Source organism: Panthera pardus, unplaced genomic scaffold (assembly GCF_024362965.1).
Source record: "Panthera pardus isolate Hobbes unplaced genomic scaffold, ASM2436296v1 HiC_scaffold_18, whole genome shotgun sequence".
Lineage (NCBI taxonomy): Eukaryota > Metazoa > Chordata > Mammalia > Carnivora > Felidae > Panthera > Panthera pardus.
This window is the reverse complement of record NW_026526743.1, coordinates 11,021,388-11,039,121: the sequence shown is the minus strand read 5'-3', so window position 1 is coordinate 11,039,121 and position 17,734 is coordinate 11,021,388. Positions and strand designations below refer to the sequence as shown.

At 49.1% G+C, this 17,734-nt stretch overlaps 1 protein-coding gene across 2 annotated transcripts; it reads right to left on the bottom strand.

Moving 5' to 3' along the window:
* Nucleotides 1-3,443: 3,443 nt before the first annotated feature.
* AURKC (aurora kinase C) lies at nucleotides 3,444-7,255 on the bottom strand. Of its 2 annotated transcripts, none has more exons than XM_019436993.2 (7): nucleotides 6,969-7,255; nucleotides 6,848-6,887; nucleotides 6,446-6,637; nucleotides 5,962-6,100; nucleotides 4,873-5,021; nucleotides 3,917-4,091; nucleotides 3,444-3,743 (listed from the first exon to the last, which is right to left on the bottom strand). In XM_019436993.2, the coding sequence occupies exons 1-7, from the start codon at nucleotides 7,030-7,032 to the stop codon at nucleotides 3,573-3,575; spliced, it is 930 nt and encodes a 309-aa protein (XP_019292538.1). In that variant the 5' UTR covers nucleotides 7,033-7,255; the 3' UTR covers nucleotides 3,444-3,572. The 2 variants fall into 2 exon arrangements, with proteins under 2 accessions (XP_019292538.1, XP_019292539.1); XM_019436994.2 differs by having other exon boundaries at nucleotides 6,848-6,884.
* Between the last annotated feature and the right edge of the window lie 10,479 nt (nucleotides 7,256-17,734).

The following is a 17,734-nucleotide window of genomic DNA, read 5'->3' as shown; positions in this document are numbered from 1 at the left end:
AAATGCCCCTGTCCTGTCACTCAGTGGCCCCGGTACTGCCGCGGACACCCCCGTGCACAGCCTTCTGGGCGATGTAGTTTTTGCTCTAAAAACGAGTCCCAGAAGAACGCGTTCCAGAGCCAGTCTTCCTCGTGGTAAAACACTGATTAGGCCCAGATTCCCCTGTCAGGCCCGCCTCTTCACCGTGAACACAACCCAGGGGGGCCGAGGAGAATGGATGCCCGTCACATGCCCCGGGAAATCGAGGCTCCGAAGGCGGGAGCGTCCGCCTGGGGTCAGGGCACGTGTCACCTGTCCGCCTAGGGTCAGGCCCTAGGCTCGGCTCGCGACTTCCCCGTGCGTCTCACCTCCTCGCGATCTTCCTGGAGGGAGCTGGGCACACGAGCGGTAGGAAGAGCGAGCGCCAGGACACGGACGCCGGAAGCCCCCGCCTCCCACGCGGCGCATGCGCACCGTCCGGCCCCTCGCGGGCTCTATTCCAGCATCAGCTGCACGTGCTGCCGGGCCTTGACGCCCGCTGGTGAGCGAGGCTGGGGGAGGTCGGGACTCCGGGGTGGAGCACGGGCGCTGCATCCTGTGTCTGACTGCCGGAATAGGGGTCCTGCGTGGATCTGCATGTTGGGGAGTTGTTAGCGAACGGGGTTATCTCCAGTCTGAAGAGAAGCCTGAGAATAGATGGAGAAAGGAATGGGCAGGGGCGAACCCTGAACAACCCGGCGTTAAATAGGTGCAGACAAGGGGCACCTGGGTGGCTCTGTTGGTTAAATGGCCAACTTCGGCTCAGGTCACGATCTCGAGGTTCGTGAGTTCAAGCCCCACATCGGGCTCTGTGCCGACAGCCCAGAGCCTAGAGCCTGCTTCGGATTCTGTGTCTGCCTTTCTCTGCCCCTCCCCTCGCTCTATCTCTGTGTCTCTCTTTCAAAAATAAACCTTTAAAAAAAAAAAAATAGGTGCAGACAAGAAACCAACAGTCATATTGAGAATCCTCACAACCTTTTTAGAATTCTATTACATAAAGTCTCACAAGTCACCATCAGTGACTTTTGTTTTCTTCTCATAACTGTGAGTGTGAGAGAATACGATCTTGTTTCTAATGAGTTCAGAATACATATAGTTATGCAAATGGGAATGTAGTGTGCAGAAAATGCCCTCAAAAGATTTAGTTTTATGGTATATTACTCAGCCATAAAAAAGAATGAAATCTTGCCACCTGCAACAATTCGGATGGAGCTAGAGAGTATTATCCTAGGCAAAATAAGTCAGAAAAAAACACAAATACTATATGATTTAACTCATATGTGGAATTTAAGAAACAAAACAAATGATTGTGCGGGGGTGGGGGGAGAAGAAAACTAAGAAACAGACTCTGAACTATGGAGAACACACTTATGGTTACCAGAGGGAAGGTGGAGGGGGGGGGGGGTTAAATAAGGGATCACTTGTGATAAGCACCAGGTGTTGTATGAAGTGTTGAATCACTGTATTGTACACCTGAAACTAATATTACATGGTATGTTGACTGGGTTTTAAATAAAAACTAAAAAGAAAAAGAGATTTAATTTTAAAAGTGGAGAAAAGCATAGTAACAGGATGTTAATGGAATCAAGGATTAAGGTGGAGTTAATTTTCTAGAGGAAGATGTTTTTTATAAAAGGTTGTGGAAGGGTGCTTGGGTGGCTCAGCTGGTTGAGCATCGACTCTTGATTTTGGCCCAGATCATGGTCCCAGGATCCTGGGATCAAGCCCCACATCATGCTCCATGCTGAGCAGGGGATACTGCTTGGGATCCCTCTGCCCCTTTCCCTCTCTCTGAAACAAAATAAATAAAAATTCATATTAAAAAAAAAAGGGCGGGGGCACCTGAGTGGTTCAGTTGGTTGAGTGTCCACCTTCAGCTCAGGTCGTGATATCATGGTTCCTGAGTTTAAGCCCCACATCAGGCTCACTGCTGTCAGCCTGTCAGCACAGAGCCTGCTTCAGATCCTCTGTCCTCTCCTGCTGCCCCTCGCTGCTTGTGCTGTCCCAAAACTAAGGAAAAATTTTTTAAAACATTTAAAAAAAGATTGTGGAGAAATATGGCTAAATTAGCGTGTGATCCATCATTGGCCATAATAACTTGACCATATTGGAAACAGCATATTTCTCTTCACATGTAGTTGACACAGTTAAATTAAGTGATTTGAGGCTAGAATGTAAGTCAGATATTAAAGTTAAGATTTTTATATTCTCTTTATCACGAGAGGCAGAATGTTTGGAATCAGTGGTGGGGAAAGCTATATAGCTATTGGAAATCCCTGCTGTAAAGCATGTCAGAGTTTGCATGATTTAGACACATATCACCGGGTAGTCAACGTGGAAGCCCTAGTTTCCTTTCCTCTGCTTATCTTATCTACTTCCCTCAAAATGCACCCGGTGATGTGAATTTGTCTAGCACCAGAACCAAGTAATATTGCAGGGTTCCTATGTACAAACCAGTTAGTTTATTAGGAATTTCAAGGTGTTTAATTGAAGTATTACTTCAAGAGCACTGATAGAGAGGACAAAGCTAGAAAGCACAGAGATGTGGGCACTGGAGGTGCAGATGAAAAGCCACAAGCCAGTATCTTGGAGCCTTTAAATCATACATCTGCAGCAGGGGGTGGGGGCTGTCCGTCTGAGTAGCCGAGTTCCTTGTATCATGGGTCTGGTCACACATGGAGCCGTGGTCCTACACGTGCAGGACATGTCACATGAGGAGACTGCATAGAATACGGCAAAGGGAGTAACATGAACAAGGCAAGCTCCATACGTAGTGTTTGTAAGTCAGGTGACACAGCGGGGAAAGCGATGCCTGCAAAAATGAGCAAAAACCATGTTTTGAGCTCCCAGCTGTGTCTAGATGCTTATTCTGGGGCAGTCAGCTTACTGTGGATAGAGGGAGTGGCTGACACGTGACAGTGGGACAGAAGGATACAGGGGAAGGTTGGAAGAGCCCTAAATTGCTCCAAGTGGAGGATGTGATTTCAGAAGAGGTGACGGTCCGTCTATTAGGGGTGATTTAGTTGATGCAATCAGAATATGACACATCACAGAGCTACTGGTGAATCCATTTGAGAATTGAGCGGCAGTTGATGTTCAGTGAGACAGGTTATCAGACGGTAGCACGCTCGTGTCAGTATAAAGACGGTGGACCTCTGGGTTGACCCGTGTCCTGTTTTATAGATCCATGCTCCTGAGAAGATGGGAAATAGTAAATTGAGTCTAGAAGCAACTGTGATGGGGGATAGGGTATGCACCAAGGCAGTTATCTGAATGAAAATAGGAACTAGTTTTGCCGGTGAGTGGTTGAGTCACCACCCTGGGGACCCGGAGGGACATCATCTTGGGACGCTCTCATGGGAAAGAGTTTCTACAAGAAATAAAGATTCTACCCCATCAGACACCAACTCACAGAACCATAAAGACCTGGTAAAAAAAATGACTCAGCTTTTATTCATTAGTATCTTGCATCTTAGAAGAAACAAAAGACAGACAAGTTAGTAGAGCCAGGAGAGCTCCCTGGACAAATGCAATGAAACAGGTGCGGACAGGGCTCAAGAATCCATCTGAACAGATGGAGGCAGCACCCTCCGAGAGTGGGCCCGGACCCAGGGGTGCTCCAGGATCTGCGACAAAGGCAGCCGCTCCAAAGGCTGGTATCTGAGAAGCTTGGAGATCAAGTCCCGGGCCCCCAAAGGTATTGACGGAGGAAACCTGATGTCCACCTGATGAGGCCAGACAAGAAAAAAGAAAAGGATGGTTAATTTCTGTGCTCCATGTTTTCTGTTCCTTGAGTCCCTTCCAGGCACTCTTCTAGATCTTATTCGACAACCTTTATGTGCAGCCCAGGCTCTGTAGCACCCCGCCCCCACGAATTCCCAGAATGTGACCATCCCACCTTGAGGATACGTCTGTACGTCTCATTATGGGAATGGCTTTCAAAGGGTGGATTCCCCACCAGCAGCTCATAGCAGAGCACTCCAATGCACCACAGATCAACCGTCTCATTATATGTTCTCCTTTCTATCATTTCTGGGGGCAAGTAGTCCAGAGTCCCACACATGGTCTTTCTCCTAGAGGACAGCAGAGAAGGGAGGCCTGTGTAGAGGCCCCACACAGGGCAACCCTCCTTTTCTAGATTCCAGTGAGATGAGAGATGATAGAAAGGCCTGAGCAGTCCCCTCCCAAGCCTGGAAGTCTGGGAACACCAAGTTGTTTTTTTTTTTTTGGGACAGAGAGAGACAGAGCATGAACGGGGAGGGGCAGAGAGAGAGGGAGACACAGAATCGGAAACAGGCTCCAGGCTCCGAGCCATCAGCCCAGAGCCTGACGCGGGGCTCGAACTCACGGACCGCGAGATCGTGACCTGGCTGAAGTCGGACGCTTAACCGACTGCGCCACCCAGGCGCCCCTGGGAACACCAAATTTTAATAAGGATCGAGGTTTAGGGAAGGCGCAAGTCCTGGGACCCACCAATTCCATACTTCGGAATTACTTATACATTTAGCTCACGATCCAGGATGTTTTCATAATATTCTGGGCATCAATAGAGATTTGGAACAAACTGAAGGTGCATCAACAGAGACCAAGTAAAATTTCCGGAATTATGGAGCAATGATTGTTATTTACATGGAAACTTACTGGGGAAAGTTATATGTTAACAGAGATCAAAAGATAAAAGATGTGGTTCAGCCATTCTTTCCATCTACAAATGCACATTAAATATATACATATGAAAAAAGACAATGCTCAAATACAAACCCGGGGTTTTATCCCAGTCTTACACGTGCAATGGGTTAAATTGGATCATTCCTTACTGGCACCCAGGGCCCTTGCCACCACCAGGTGACCTACCTCAGAGATGGGGTGTGGACAGACCAGCCAAAGTCTGCAATCTTCACCTCACCCCTGAACCCCAGCAGCAGATTCTCCGGCTTGATATCCCTGTGAATCACCTTTTTCTCATGGCAGTATGTCAGAGCATCTGCTAATTCCTCCATTATCTGAGTGAGCAAAGAAAAAGCAGTCTGGAAATGAAGCCAGCCAGTTTTCCGTGTGAGATAAAATACTCCTCATACATTTTTATCATTGTAGTGGAATCTTTTTTTTTTTTTTTTTTAATTTGAGAGAGAGAGCACACAAGCAGGAGAGAGGCAGAGAAAAAGGAGAGAATCCCAAGCAGGCTCTGTACTGTCAGTGCAGAGCCCGATGCAGGGCTCCAACTCACAAATGGAGAGATCATGATCTGAGCCGAAACCAAGAGTAGGACGCTTAACTGACTGAGCTACCCAGGCACCCCTGTAGTGGAATCTTTTATGTCCTAGTTACCAACCCCATTACTTCCTTAATGGCACAATTAATTACTGGTGGGGAGGAATTCCTCTCCCCATTTTATGTGGTCTTAAAGGAGGGGTGCTAAAGTGGACAGAGCCTCTCTTTTGCTCTAGCACAGCAAGGAGCTGGACCAGGGCCCATGCTTGGCCAATCAGAGGATCGCCCACAGGACTGGAGTCCTGAAGAAATGATACAAAAATAGGAGGAAAATTGGAAGATCACTCATTCTGACAGCAAGCTGACCCAGCCCTTCCTGCTGGGATAACTGAGGCTCTGATTCCCCATCTGAGGCTCTGTAGAAATCTCTTGCTTTCTATTTCTAAGCCAGTTCTACTCATAGGCTTTCAACATGCTTCTTCACATAAGGTAGTGGAGATTCTGTTGCTTACAACCAAAGAATCCAAATTCATACACACTAATTATTAATATTCTGGGTAACTAGGGTATCAAAATGTGAAGCTATAGGATGTACGTGTCACTACATAAAAGGCAACAGAATTCAGAAATAAAAAAAAAAAAAAGCTGGACACTAATGATAGCCACAAGCAGTGATCCCCACCAGCCCAGAGTAAACTCACAGGCCCAAAGCCGCCAGCCCTCCCACCTCACCGTGGCTGTGTGCTGTTCATCCAAAGTGTTGCTCTTTTGCAGCTCCTTGTAGAGCTCACCCCTTGGAGCATATTCCAGAATCAGGTACACCCGGCGTGCATCATGGAAGTAGTTGTATAGGCGTAGGATATTGGGGTGCCTGGAGAAAAGATGGAGGAAGGGTCAGACTCATGAGACCCAACTCCCGATGCTACTAAAAGTGGTCGGACAAAGGACAAATTGCGCTGGGACCAGAATAATGGTCCGATACTGGAGTGTGTGAGGGGAGAGCAAGAGGAGGCATGAGGATTTGGGGGTCTGAGACAGGGAGGAGGTTTACACGGTGTAAGCGGAGTGAACTGCAGAAAAAATCTTCAAGGTGGACTCAAGGTGGCCTGTTGGAGGGTCATTTGGGGGTTGTGCTGGGTTCAGATGCCAGAGACGGAAGAGGAAACAGATGAAGAGGAAGAAGCTGGCGCTGGATTCTCCTGCAGCCCGTCCTTACTGTAGATGCGCCTGGATCTCAATTTCCCGGCGCAGCTGGTGCTCCAGTCCTTCCTTTTCTATCTGGGACTTGAAGATGACTTTCAGCGCCACAAGGAAATGGCTTTCCTTGAGCCGAGCCAGGTACACGTTCCCAAATTTTCCCTTGCCCAGAGGACGCCCGATTTCAAAGTCCTCAATCGTGAGGCGCCGCCTGAAAGTGAGAACAGAGCCTCAGTTTGGGGAAGAAAATGGCGGGCAGTGACGGACTCGAACCTCCTTCACCTCTCGCCTCCCGCCCCCGTGCCCCTTCCCCTTGTCAAGGGCGCAGCCAGGCTGTTCGGTTGGCCCACGAGCCAACACTTCCCACGTGCAGCTGGTCTTCATTTCTCGTCCCGCTCCGCTTCCTTCCAGAGACACTCACACGGGGGGCATGCCGAGCTCCACGAGGCCTGCCGCAGCTTCTTAGACAGACAGGGAGAGGTCAACACGCGCTTCTTGCACCCCACCCCCGCCCCCAACAACTGACACCAGTCCTTCTCCACCTGTTCCCTGGTCTCGGGTCTGCTCCTCTTCTTCATCTGCGGGCTGCACGCTGCCCGTCGCCATCGCAGCGTTTGGGTGGCTCCCCAGGAGACGGCACGGCGGCGACAGGACGCCTTCCCGAGCCCTTTGGAACTGTCCTCAAAAGCGGTGAGGGTAGGCAACAACCAGGCTGAGGCGCTTCGGAAGCCGACGGCCCCCCACGAACCCTCAGCGCAGCGCGCGGAGCTACAACGCCGGAGATCAAGGAACTCCCGGGAAGCCAGCGCTGGGGCCTTTATGTCTGCGCCCCCTCGTTGGCTGAGCCACAGTTCCTGACCGGCTCCCATTGGTTGGATCTTCTGGGCGCGCAGGCAGTGTGTCCAATAGAAAAGACAGAAATGGGAGCTTCCGCCCACGCTGAGCCAATGAGGTGGCAGGGCGCGGAGACCCGGGCGCTGCGGCGGGGCAGACTCAGGCGGGCCCCCGTGAGCTGGGGGAACCTGGGGGAATGGGAGGCGAAGCAAAGGGTCTCGGTGAACCAATTCCTGCGTGAGTCTCCGAGAGTGCGCGAATGCATTAATGAACTGACACCGTGTGCGTGTAAATGATGAGACACCAACCACAGAAAGCTGCGGGGGGTGGGGGTGGCTCTAAGGTCGGCAAACTCCCAAGCTACGTGCGCACCAAACCGGCCCCCGCTGGGAGGTCGTGTCCCGTTCAGGCCACTCCCCAGGGGCGTCCTCCATCTTGCTTCCCGAAGTTTCTGCCTCTGTCCTCGGGTGTCCTGCAGCCCCTGCTCTCCCCACTCCACCCCACAGCCCTTGGAGCCTCCCCCAGCCTGGGACTGTAGGCCCATTCGGCGCAATGGCACAGACCGCTCTCCCTTTGCCTCCATGAGCTGTGTATTTGCTGGACTCTTGACCTTAAAAATACAATAATACATTCATTGTATTTAACATTCGGTTATTTTTAACCAGCAAAAAAAAAGAAGAAAAAAAAAAGGGCTTATTTGGAAATAGAGAATTACAATATAGGGACAAGGAAGATGCAGCAAAAACGCTGTTTTATGGAGAAGGAAGTTTGGGAGGGCTTGTTTTGAAGGAAAGTCCATTGGAGAAAAGCAACAGTTGAGTAAAAGACACCTTCTCATTGGTTGAGTTGCCGGGGTGGTCAATTTCTTGTAGGAAATGCAACGTATATCTTTTCTCCTTGGGGCCTATAATTGATGATTCTTTACTGTAGGATTCTTCTGCCGGCGTCTGCAATTGACATCCCTAGTCAGGATGTGACAGCCCCCGTCTGGCCTCCTGGCTCCATTTTACTGAAGTTTCCTGTAATTAATTTTCACAGACACTGTCTGCAGTTTGCATTTGGGGGTCTCAAATAGTAAAATCAGCCCACATGTCTGTTTGTGTGGCATATACAGGCGTTACCAAAAATGTAAATTGCATTCTTTTAGACAGGTAACGTAGCAGGATTCTTGCAGAGAGTCTGACACTGAGGCTTTTCTTTCCAGGAAGCAACTTTATTCTTGCCAGCACGGCTCAGTTGGGTTTCTACCTGAAGAATTGAGCCCTGAACAAATGCCACGTGGCATAGTTTTTAATACATTTTCTATTTCTTTGTCTCCCATATAATGATAACACACAAACATGGAGTCTGATTAAGTGGTCTCATGTTACAAGGTCGAGAGGGATGTTGTCACATGTATAGCCAGGTTGCTTGAGGTTTTTTTTTGTTTTTGTTTTTGTTTTTTCATTCCTTATGGAGGGGACCCTACCACAGTAACAATATAACTTCTTGGAGGAATGTAATTTAGAAAGAAAAAATCTTCTCCCAACCCAGAAAACCTCCTCACAAAGATAGTAAAAACATAAATAAAAGTTTATTACTGAATAAACCTTAAACTGAATGCAATGCCGTATCACAGATAATTGCTAAGCGATGGAAAGTGAGAAAGATGCCATTTCGTAAAGCCAAGCAGACACTGGCTTTTCCAGTGTCTCCCATTACATAGCTTCATCACAAACAATAATTAGTCCTCACGTAAGAAAACATAACAGCACCATTTGTTACACAGAGTCATCCTAAATCTACCTGGTAATTGGGGTGGCTGTCTGCTCCTACATTGGCTTTCCATAAAGGAAAACAAACGTCTCATTTCTTGAGGATAGAAAGCAGTGTTAACCTTAAAAATAAAAGTTATTTTACCCACAAAAAAGTGTTATTTGGAAATAGCACAGAATTGCCATAGAGACACGCAAACTACAATAAAGCCACAGGCAAATCCAACAAACAAAAGTTATTTTATGGAGGAGGAGGGAGCTGGCAGGGTCGTTTTCAACAAATTCCATTGGAGGAAAGCAACAGTTCAAGATGATGGAAGTCTCTCATTGGTTGGGTTGCAGGGATGGTTGGTTTCTTTCGGGAGATGCAGGGTCCATCTTTTCCTGTTGGGGCCTGGAATTCCCGATCCTTCCTGTGATTGCCTTGGAGTGGTTTCGTGAGAGTTCTGCCTTCTGGCCTCCCAACTCTGTTGTAAATGAACGAGGCTTCCTTCGTGAATCTTCCCTTTTGCAACTTGGAGCCAGATGCCCACCAGAGAGGCTGTCTTCCCAGAGAAGCTGAGTGATAGAGATAACATCTCCCTCGATTTCTGCATTTCAAAGAGATGGCTCCCGAGTCTTTTAAGACATTCCTGGGGGGGGGGGGGTGGGGGGTCGGAGCGCACCGGGGGCCTGAGGAGAAGGCTAGTGGAGCTAGAACTGTGTGGCAGGGGTTCAAGCGGGACCAGGGGAGTTAGATAAATGGAGACAAATTGCGTAGAACCCTGTCAGCCTTTGTAAGGAGGCTGTAATTGGCTCCAGCACGTGTTCTAAAATGGACCTGGGATTTGTTTCCTCAGGTGTGGTAAGGCAGCAGATCTGGAAGGGACTGTCACAAAGGAAGAAGTTTATGCTCACATCCCTAGCAAATGGGAGTTACGGCATGTTACCCGTGGGAGACTCTGCGCCGTGTGGATGGAGGTCTCGTTCTCGGACTCCCCACAGAAGGTTTATGCGAGGACCGGCTCTCGGGGAAAGGCAGCCAGAAGGAAGGTAGCAAAGCACAATGCCCTTTAAGGACAGGCCGTTCTCAAGGTGGGAAAGCCAGGCACTGCCCTGAAGCTACAGGGCTCTTTTCTCTTCGTGGGTCATAGACCGGGTGGTCTCTCATAGAGGCTCCTTCCCGTCACTGGTCGGGAGGGGAGTCTCTGATCAAGCCCACCGTGTTCCTACCGGAACCATCTTGGCAGCCTTCCCCCGGGGGAGGGGGCAACGCTGCAGCGCACAGGCATGACCTTGGGCACGGATGGCCCTGCGGCACGGGCGGGAGCGTGCGTGTTCCGCCCCGGGGCTCCTGGTCTGTCAGCCCTGGCGTGTTGGAAGGCGGTCCGCACGTGTGACCCCAGGCTTCTAATGTGTAACCTACTTATCAGCACCCTAGCCTCCAGCTCCGAACTGCCTGTTCTACCAGACGTACACGGCGGAGCGGAGGAGCGGGGGAAGCACCAGGGTGGGTCGGAGACAGCAGTGACGGAGAAAGCACTGCCCACCACATGTGTCGTGTCTTCGGCAGGAAAAGGCAAGGCGGAACAGGTAAACAGTTTAGGATTGACTGGTTTGAATAATATGGTAGGGCTTTGGGGCATTGTCACTCCCTTCTAGTACTGGGCCCTAGAGTTTTAAGGAGACAGACAGGTGGGTCGTTTGCATGTGAAAAGCGAGGTCCTGGGGAAGTTGTTAGGGGTCTCTAATAACTGGCTGGTCCTGGGAGGGGCAGAATCTCCCCAGTCAGCAAGACTCCAAATGCCAGGACACAGAAAATTAAAAATATATAGTTAGTAAACTGTGAAATAGATGACCACCTGGGGAGGTTTTCAGGTGAATGGTAATATAATCCGATTTGTGAATTAAAAGGATCAATCTGAGTAGTGTGTGGAAATTAGACTATAGGAGGGGCAAGACAGAAGATCTATTCGACTGTTTTCCAGATGGCGGAGGACACGGACTTAAACTAAGGTAGTGACAGAGCGAAGTGGTTTATCACAAAGTACAAACAGTTGATCAGAAGGGACAGTAATCAAATTAGTACAAAAATATGAACATGAATATAATGGTTTCACAATATGAGTTGTTATTTTAATCAACCTATAACCACTCTGCCTCATTTAAATGGTAACCAGATTTTTTTTTTTTTTTTTTTTTTGAGAGATAGAGAGGAAGACACAGAATCTGAAGCAGGTTCCAGGCTCTAAGCTGTCAGCACAGAGTCTGAGGCGGGGCCCGAAACCACGAACTGTGAAATAATGACCTGAGCCAAAGTGGGACACTTAACTGAGCCACCCAGGCGCCCCTTAAGAGGTTAGCACATTTCTGATGACACTACCGTTTTCCTGTCACAGAAATACTTCACTACATAGAGATGCTCAGGCTGATAGCACCGTTTTGCTGTCACAGAGCCTAGGCCAGGGGCCAGCAGGGCGGACTGAGCAGAAATGCGCCAACTGAACAGGCTTTGGCTGCTCAAGTGCTACACATCCCAAAGGACCGGCCCCAGACCAGCTCTGGGAAGACAATCTGAGTGCTTAACATCTGGCCTGGGAAGTGATGTCACGCCTGAATCTGCAGGCCCCGCTCGCTGCATCCGTTTGACCAGATGATTGATGCGGACGGTGCGACTCACGGGGAGTGGTGGCTTTTGTAGGCCTGAGGCTCTGGGACACACTGTACCTCTGCCTTCTGCGGACCCCCGGAGTACCCACGGTCAGTCGCCAAGGCGCGGCGTGCCTCAGTAAGAAACCCCGGCATTAAAGCTTCGGTGAGCTTCCCTCATTGGCGACGCCTGAACATACTGTCACACCTTTGCCGAAGGACTTAAGCCTTGTGTGACTGTGCTGGGACGGGACACCTGAACGCTGGTGCTCAGTCTCCCTGGACCTTACCCTTTAGTGACCTTGGCCCGTGTCCCGCGCTGTCACAGGCAGGAACCGTGTTACAGCTGTTCTGAGTGAAGCACAACCTCCTAGCACACCATCAAGCCTGAAGGTGGCTCTGGGGAGCAGAGAACAGTATGGACCCGTGCCGTGATCTAGAAGCACGTTCCGGTCAAGGCTCGCCGAGGAAATGCTATTTGAGATGAGAGGTGAGGGATAAGCCTGCCCTCACTGGGCAAAGTGGGGAGGGAGAGCCCATGGCAGGCGGAGGAGTGAAGGGAGACGGGGAGTGAAAAGAGGCCAGCGTCGTGCAAGAGGTAGTAAATGAGGCCCGTCCCCCACCAGGGAAGGCCCCGTGGATGGGCCACGTGAAGGATTCGGGGTTTACCCCAGGAGTGGAGGGGAGTCGTGGAACGTTTTAGGGGGAGAGGGCGGGTGAGCAGTCCGTGACCAAATCGGAGCCGGATCTCTGGCGTCAGTGTGGACAAGGGATCGCCGAGGACACAGGTGGACCCAGCTGGAAAAGCAGGAGCCGAGGTGTCAGGTGACGTCTGCAGGCAGCAGGCAGCGGATCGCAGAGCCACCAGCTCCCCGGCGGGAAAAGTTCACAGCGCAGACACGCGCTTGACACACGGATGCCAGAAACGGAAGCGGAATAAATAGGGACTCGAAACCAGTCACCCAGCGCTAAGAGCGAGGTCAGGAGGCGCAGCAGGCAGCCCTACCAGAGGGCCCAGGCTCTGGACCCCGCTCCAAGAGGACAAAACGACTCGCCCGTCTACAGTCTGGCGCAGACCCTTCAGTTGTGACACGTGTAACCTACCTGTGAGCAAGCAGGTCGTCAGCCCTCACAACTCAAGGGTGACATCGTGGAGCATTCCAGAGGCACCCCCGCCCCGCATCCCACAGCGGAGACAGGAAAGGCCGCCTGGGAGAACAGAGGGAGCCGCACACGCTCCCGAGGCCAGCTTCCCAAGGTCTCCAGCATCACGCCGTAGGGCGCCCTCCCAGCTGGAGCCCGAGGCTCCCACCGCCTCCCACTCACACGGACACATACGTCACCTTGACGAAGCCACTAATTTCAAGTTAAGTGCACTGAATGATGCGCTTACTTTTCTGTCTGTTGAAGCCAGAGGCATGAACAGTAGGAATAAAGAGATTAAAAACTGTTGATGTGTACTGCAGAAACACGCCATGTCAATCTGGCCCTCACATTTTTATAGATCAAGGTAAGTAAGTGGTACATTTGCAAGTCAGACCACCGGAGGGCATATATCCTGACACACACGTATAGGTAACACACGTACCTCTATTAGGCATATACATACATGTGGAGAGTCCTAAGTGATGTGTACATGTACGCATACACACACACAAAACACCAGTGTTTGGAAGAAGCAAAGTCCTTTCTCACCAGCATCTCTGAACCTTGTCATCACTAAATTAAATCCTGGCTAGTTTCTTCTTCTTTTTTTTTTTTAACGTTTATTCATTTTTGAGAGGCAGAGACAGAACACGAGCAGGGGCGGGGCAGAGAGAGAGGGAGACACAGAATCCGAAGCAGGCTCCAGGCTCTGAGCTGTCAGCACAGAGCCCGATGCGGGGCTTGAACCCACGAACCGTGAGATCATGACCTGAGCCATGGCTTAACGGACTGAGCCACCCAGGCGCCCCAAATCCTGGCTAGTTTCTAAGTTCTACTGTGACTTGGTGATTTTTTTTTTGGTTACAGTGGTTCTGCTTATATAAGCCTTCAAAGTTGTGACTCTTAAAGTAACTGTATTTGCTTTATGTACAGAAATTTAACCAGCATTTTAATACCTTTCAGTCACTGTAAGGAAGTTACACAACAGGCCTGGGAACTCCCATCCTTTGAGCTTGCAGGGTTTACCCTTGGCCGGGGTTTGTGACCTCGGATGATGGCAGGTTTCCCACCACTTCCAGGAATGAATGGCTCAGAGTGCCTAAGTTTCTTGTGTAAACAATGTGGCTCACACTGAACCTGCTATCCTTCTGGAAATCTAGAACTTGGTGTGTGCTTTTGCACATACATATTCTCTCTCCAAAAGACCAAGGGTCTCTGATGAACTTCCCTAGAATTTTTAAAAATGTGTTTATTTACTTATTTTGAGAGAGCGAGCAAGTTGGGGTAGGACAGAGAGGGAGAGAATCCCAAGCAGTCTGTGCTGTCAGTGCAGAGCCCAATGTGGGGCTTGAACTCAGGAATCGGGAAATCATGACCTGACCGAAATCAAGGGTCGGACGCTTAACCAATGGACCACCCAGGCGTCCCCTAGTAAACTTTTAAAATCATGGTCTTAACTCCTTAATGGAGCTTAAGTTAAATGTGTCCCGTGTGCCTTCCCAGAAACAGGACTCTTGAAGCTTGTCTCTGATGGCCTCTGGCTTTCTCCATTCCTGGTGCCTCTCCTCGACTGCGTTTGCTGTGATAAATCACAGCCTGCCCCGAGTATGACAAAATGTGGAGTCCTGTGAGTCTTGCTAGCAAAACACTAAACAGGATGGTCCTGACGCCCTTAACCATCTGGCCATACAGGCCGTGCAGTTTCTCTTCAAGAGCCACATGCCACAGTGTCCCCCGCATAAACAGCTCTGTGTGAGCACTCTGGGAGGGACCCGAACTAGAAGACGCACGTATACTGAGGATCTGTAAGGGGGAGAGAAAGGAGAAATGAACAAAATGGCTGCAAGGTGTCTGACGTGGGCAAGAAGGCAGACGACAGTGACCTTCAGGGAGATGTGGGGCACCTCACGCACACAACCCCAGACCCCAACCCCTGCCCTAGCCGTTGTCTACCTCTGCGCCACCTCAAACCCGTCTGTACTCTCCGCGCAGTTGCAACAGATTATACGGCCGTTGAAAAGTGAGTGTGGTTTGTCTCCTGTACCGTCACACGAGAAGGTAACTTGCAGACAAACGGCAATGGCCCGCTCTATGGCGCAGTGGTGCACAGACCGGCCTATGGGAGGTGGCGAGGTGCTCAGGGCATGGCTTCTGCAGCAGCCCACCTGGCTCCAATCCCCAGTCCCGTACTTCCTAATCAACTGTGAAGCCTTGGGCAGATGTTTTAACCCTTCTGTGCCTCAGTTTTCTGATCTGTAAAATGGGGAGAACACCACCTACCACGGACCTGTTGCAAAGGCTAAGAGTTGCTGTGTGTCAAACACCGCAAACGATGACTGATACACGGGAACACGCCATGTCTGCTTGCCGTCAGGATCATTATGGGTGCATCCTCGTGGGGACGGTCACGGCCGCCTGACACACGCACACAGGCTCAGTAGGTAGGAATACCGACAAGGTGTGGAACGATGACCGGAAACATTCAACCTGGAGACAAGGACGTGGGGGAACTCTGTGATCACTGAGAGAAAATGCCTCGGGGGCGGGGGGTTAACTCACTCAGGGATCCCCTCACAAGTGAGAAAGCGATGGCGACGCACGGATCCTGAGAAGCACAACTGTCTAATAGACGGAAGGAGACAAAGGGCCTCTGAAGAAGGGCAGGAAGTCACAGAAACCAGGAAAGTGCCTTCAGGTCAAAGAGGTGGGCAGCGGTAAAAGGCCCAATAACAGACTGGGGGCGGGGGGAAGCGTGGGAGCACAAGAGGGAACTCTGTGAGACCTGCTTCGGTCAGGTGCCAGTGGCGGAGGCCAGTGTTTAGTGGTCAGTGTAGTGCAGGGGGACGTGACGGGGGAGGCCAGACAGCAGACAGAACTGTTGCACAGGGTGTGTCTGGGAGAGAGGAGAAGGGCGGAGCTCACCGGGCACGTGGGGCAGGAAGTGGGTGTGTGTGGGGGGGGGGGGGGGTGAGACTAGAGACTGGAACACAGGCATGGATTAAGAGGACAGAAAGGGATTAAGAGGGAGAAGTTAAAGACCAAGCGGTGAGGGTCTAAATTCGAACAGGTCCTAGACAAGCTGGGGATTGGGGGATGTGTCCAACCACGAAGAGCAAGAGTGACCCTTGGAGAGGAGGGACCCCTTCTCCTCTGGGGCTCTATCTAACAAGGCTTACAGAGCTGGGAAATTTTACACACGAATCTTGGAGACTATAACCCTGAATAATCTGCAGATCTTCAGTTTTAAGATCCATTTTTAGAAATATCTGTGGATAACAGGACTTCCATTTCTCTAGATACTTTAGGCTTTTTATTCCAATACCAAGATAAGCCACCAGAGTACCAGGACTTTGGACTACATAGTTTTGCCTGTTTTATTTCTAAGAGTCATTCTTTGGTATTATAAACTAGGCAAGGAATTAGAAAACGTAAAAAAGGAGCCAGTAGAAATTAAACTGGAAAAACACAAAACAACCTCAAAACCCCAACACCACAAAAGCCAAAGCGATAACTCACTGAGTAAGCTCAACAGGAGATGAGATGAGAGACAAAACAATCAGTGAGCTCAAAGATCAACAGAAATTGATAAATCTGAGTAACAGAGAGAATACAGACTAGATAAACAAAAAAAATCTGAGGAACTCATTTAATTCGAGTCCCTGAATGAGATGAGAAAGAGTAGGACTGAAAAACTATGAGAACATAATTACTGAATCCCCAGATTTGGCAAAAGACGTAGGTCTTTAAAAAGTTAAACAAATACCAAACAGGAAAACTCCAAAAATTCTGCGCCAGGACACATTGTAATCAAATTTACAAATACTATAGATAAAAACACCCTTCATGGAAAGGAAAAACTACACACAGGGCAACAATGGGCTGAACGGCAGTAAGTAGGTTTCTCATCTGAAACCATGGAGGACACAAAGAGGTATGTTTTTCTTGTACTAAAAGAACCGTAAACCTCAAGTCTTTTATCCCATGAGAACATCCTTCAGGAATGAAGGGGACAGAGAAACACTTTTAGATGACGGAAACCAAAATCATTTGTCAACAGCACACCTACCCCAGAAGAAAGACTACAGGAACTTTGCCAAACAGAAGGCAAATGTTAACATAAGGTCTGGAACTTCAAGAAGGGACAAAGAACAATGGAGATGGAATGAGTAAAAGTAGAGATAAACAGACCACTCTTTTCATGAGTTTTGTTTAAAAAAATGTTTGACAGCTGAGGCACAAATTACAACATCCAACATAGTGCTCGGTGTAAGAAGGGAAATACTTAATTAGATTTAAAATGGAAAATGCAAAGGAACCTAATGGAATTAAGGTTTCTATACATCAAAGTGCTTAAAATGCTGATAATAGCAGACTGATAAGTTATGTATATACAATGCCTACAGTACAAAAATTAAGACGACACTCAAAACATCATACGTATATCAAATGGAATTCTAAAAATTGTTGGGAGTAACCCACAGGAATGCAAAACAACACAAAACAGAACAGGAAAATAACAAAAACAACCAGAAAACGAGAAACAATGTGAAGGGAACACAGCAAAAAATAAAAAAAAATGGAACACTTAAGCCCTAACACACCAATAATTACTTTCAATTTAAGTGATGTGACTCTACCAATTAAAAGACAGAAAGTAGAAGGGATAAAAAAGCATGACCCAACTATATGCTGTTATAAGAAACCTCTTTCAAATGTAGTGACACAGATAAGGTTCAAAATAAAACTGGAAAAATATAAACCATGCAAACATTAATCAAAACATGCAATAGGGAGGAACGCCTGGTGGGCTCAGTTGTCTGACTTCGGCTCAGGTCATGATCTCAAGGTTCATGAGTTCCCTGTGTTGGGCTCTCTGCTGTCAGTGCAGAGCCTGCCTGGGATCCTGTCTTCTTTCTGCCCCTTCCCCACTCTCTCTTAAAAATAAA